Genomic DNA, 2,818 nt, shown 5'->3' with positions numbered 1-2,818 from the left:
AAGCCATGATCAGCAATATTAAAATAATAAAAGGCTTGCAATATTTCAGTTGATTTGTAATGAATCCAGAATGTATGACATTTTTGTTTTTGTAATTGCATTACAGAAAATCACAATATTCAAATGTTCTGAGACAGTCCTGTATATTGACAGTCATTCTCATTATTCATGAAGGCCTATGACGCTCTTTAGCGCAGGCCGACTCTCTGCTGCCCTCTGGCGGTGCAGTGGCAACACCACACTCACAACATCCAGTGGTTCCACCAGACAAGACTTCTCTCTGTTAAAGAAAAGAGACTAACGGCGTAGACTAATTCATTTTCATTTGTTTAACCTTATATCACATTACCATATGCTGTGCTTAATGCTGACATTTAGAGCTGGTTTGTTTTAAAGTTAATTTTCAACTTGAGATCACCCATGAGCTTAATTTACCATTTATGGAAGAAACCTACAAGTCGCAGTCTAATCTTTCAAAGTCGGAAAATGGTTTACAGCGAATAGGAACTCTTTGCTTTCCGTTAGGTCAGAATGTTGCAGCTTCCCACTGCTCATCCCTCCAAGTACGTCTGTTTCACGTTTGATTGGTTGACAGTAAAAAATGATGAGTCTCCTTGGAAATAACTCCCAAGGACTGTGAAAAAATGTGTTTTAATGTACTTTAAACGGTAACCAATATAAATCAATAAGGAAATGAGATGTCACTATATCTGCACCGCAAAATGAGCCCCTCTAGAAATAAACCCAATATTCCTAAATCTTGTCCAAACCACAAACCTTAAAATAAACAAAACGTCTTCTAATTTTCTTGAAACATTGTTGCCTTACTTTCTTAGAAATTACGTTTTCAAAGTATAAATCGTTGTCTCGCCGGAGAGCGGTGGTCTTTAGTCCTGGTCCTCGAGGTTTTACATGATTCTCTGCATCAGCACACCTGATTCTAATAAATGGTCGCCACCAACTTGCCATCAAGGTCTGCACAACTCTGTTGGTGACAGTCATTTGTATCTGGGGGGTGTTGAAGCAGGAAAACATCTACCACCTGCAGGACGGGGGCTCTGGAGGATCAGGACTGAAGACTGCAGCCCTACAGACCTGAACGGCTTAAACACTACAACTGACGACCCTTGTTGAGAGATATGTTTGCAGGTAGTCTCAGAACACTGTGGCTTTATGTGCCTTTAAGGCGGAGAAGTGTAGTCAGGTTTTTAATCATCCAAGGACAAACCTCACGTACCGGGGCTGAGCCGTGGTCAGATTTAATCCAGCTTGCAAAACAATTGCTTTGTTGACGCAGCAACATAAAATAACATCGCCGGCACCATCAGTCACCGTCAGGGTGCTCATGTGACCCTTTGTAGGTTACTCTTATTCAGATGTCAGGAAAGGCATCTTTCCCAAAGTCTGTATGGATAAACACGTCCACGCCTGAGGAGCATCTAGAGCTGCAGACAAACCTCAGAGTCGAAAGGGGAGTTTCAAACCCCAGTCCAACACATTCCAAAACACAGGAAATGTTATTTGTTGATACTTTTCAGAGTTTAATTGAATATTCTATCATATTAAAATGTTAGAAGAAAAAAAAATTAGGGATCAAATTACATTGGAACAAAATTTACAGGTGAGAAACCTGAGATAAGGTTCCAGAACATCGAAGCAAACGCTGAGGCTGTAGACACAGAGGAAGCCAGCCGGTCTGAAACAAAGGTCTCAGCTGTAACATTTCTATCCAGCAGTGAAGCTACAGTAGATTCCCCAGTGGTCACTCGTGTAACGGCCACAGTCCAGCTTCTCCAGCCCCACCAGGGCCATGTGATCAGGAGCCAGACGGGGGACACCTTCCTTGGCAGCTGGGCGGAAGTAGACGCGGTCAAAGCGACAGCGGCTGACGTAGGGAACGGTCTTGTTGCTGTTGGCTTTGGTATCCCACGTGTAGCGGCAGTGCTCTTCTTTGCCCAGTCTCTCCCACACGTCACAGACGCTGGACGGCAGGCCCACTTTAGCCACCTGAAAGTGAACCCAGTGCAAAAGTTAAGAGGAAATGTTACCGCACATTTGGACACAAGTCGCTCGGCTGCATCTGACGGTGAAAACCAGCTACTGACCTCAGTGTCTCTAAGGTTTGTGTCCCCTCCAAACAGGCTGGTGACGTCATCAGGAGCATCTTTCATCTTCTGCATCACCACACGCAGCTGTTTCATCCGCTCTTCTGCGTAGCCTTTACAGCTTTCAAAGTGAGACGTCATCAGACACAGCTTCTGGCCCTTGAACGTGGCCTGATTAAAACAGAGGAAAGTGCAGTTCCGTGTCAAACACAAGCCCGATGAGCATAACTCAGAAACGATGGTGCACAAACCTGAGTTACTAGTAGATTCCTCATCATCTGGGTGGTGGGGTAAGCTACTATCTCACTCTCCACAAATTTGACTCGCGACTTCTTCAGCATCATCCCAGTGAAGTAACCTTCCTCACCACCTGTCCAAAACAAGTTGAGCGAAGGAACACCAGATTTATGTTCTCTTCCTGGGTTCATCAAACTGCACACCGTCCTTTATAGATAACTGTTTCAGACTGATGCCTGGATGTGTGTGTGTGTGTGTCTATTTGTTCCCCGTTCAAAGATATGATGCATGTTCAGCTGTCCAAGGAAACTGCGCCCGGGAAAGGCTGTTAATATATTAAAGGACCCCCAAGTCTGATGGGCTCATTCTCCAGAGTCTCTATTTCTGGCTCTCCGCTATTAACCTTGTGTAAGAAAAATGGCTAAAATACATATTTTAAAAAGCCCATACATTCTGGAAAATAAAGTGACAGATTG

At 44.1% G+C, this 2,818-nt stretch overlaps 1 protein-coding gene across 1 annotated transcript in view; it reads right to left on the bottom strand.

The window, feature by feature from the left end:
- Nucleotides 1–1,223: 1,223 nt before the first annotated feature.
- Nucleotides 1,224–2,818, bottom strand: part of tdp2b (tyrosyl-DNA phosphodiesterase 2b) — a 6,363-nt gene continuing 4,768 nt past the window's right edge. The window contains exons 5-7 of the mRNA XM_061742457.1: nucleotides 2,357–2,475; nucleotides 2,106–2,276; nucleotides 1,224–2,007 (exon numbers count right to left, since the gene is read on the bottom strand). Of these exons, the coding sequence (XP_061598441.1) occupies nucleotides 1,726–2,007; nucleotides 2,106–2,276; nucleotides 2,357–2,475 (572 nt within the window). The 3' untranslated portion in view covers nucleotides 1,224–1,725. The remainder of the gene's footprint in view (nucleotides 2,008–2,105; nucleotides 2,277–2,356; nucleotides 2,476–2,818) is intronic.

This window comes from Cololabis saira, chromosome 15, assembly GCF_033807715.1.
Source record: "Cololabis saira isolate AMF1-May2022 chromosome 15, fColSai1.1, whole genome shotgun sequence".
NCBI classification, from domain to species: Eukaryota; Metazoa; Chordata; class Actinopteri; order Beloniformes; family Belonidae; genus Cololabis; species Cololabis saira.
This window is presented reverse-complemented; position numbering and strand designations above follow the sequence as displayed.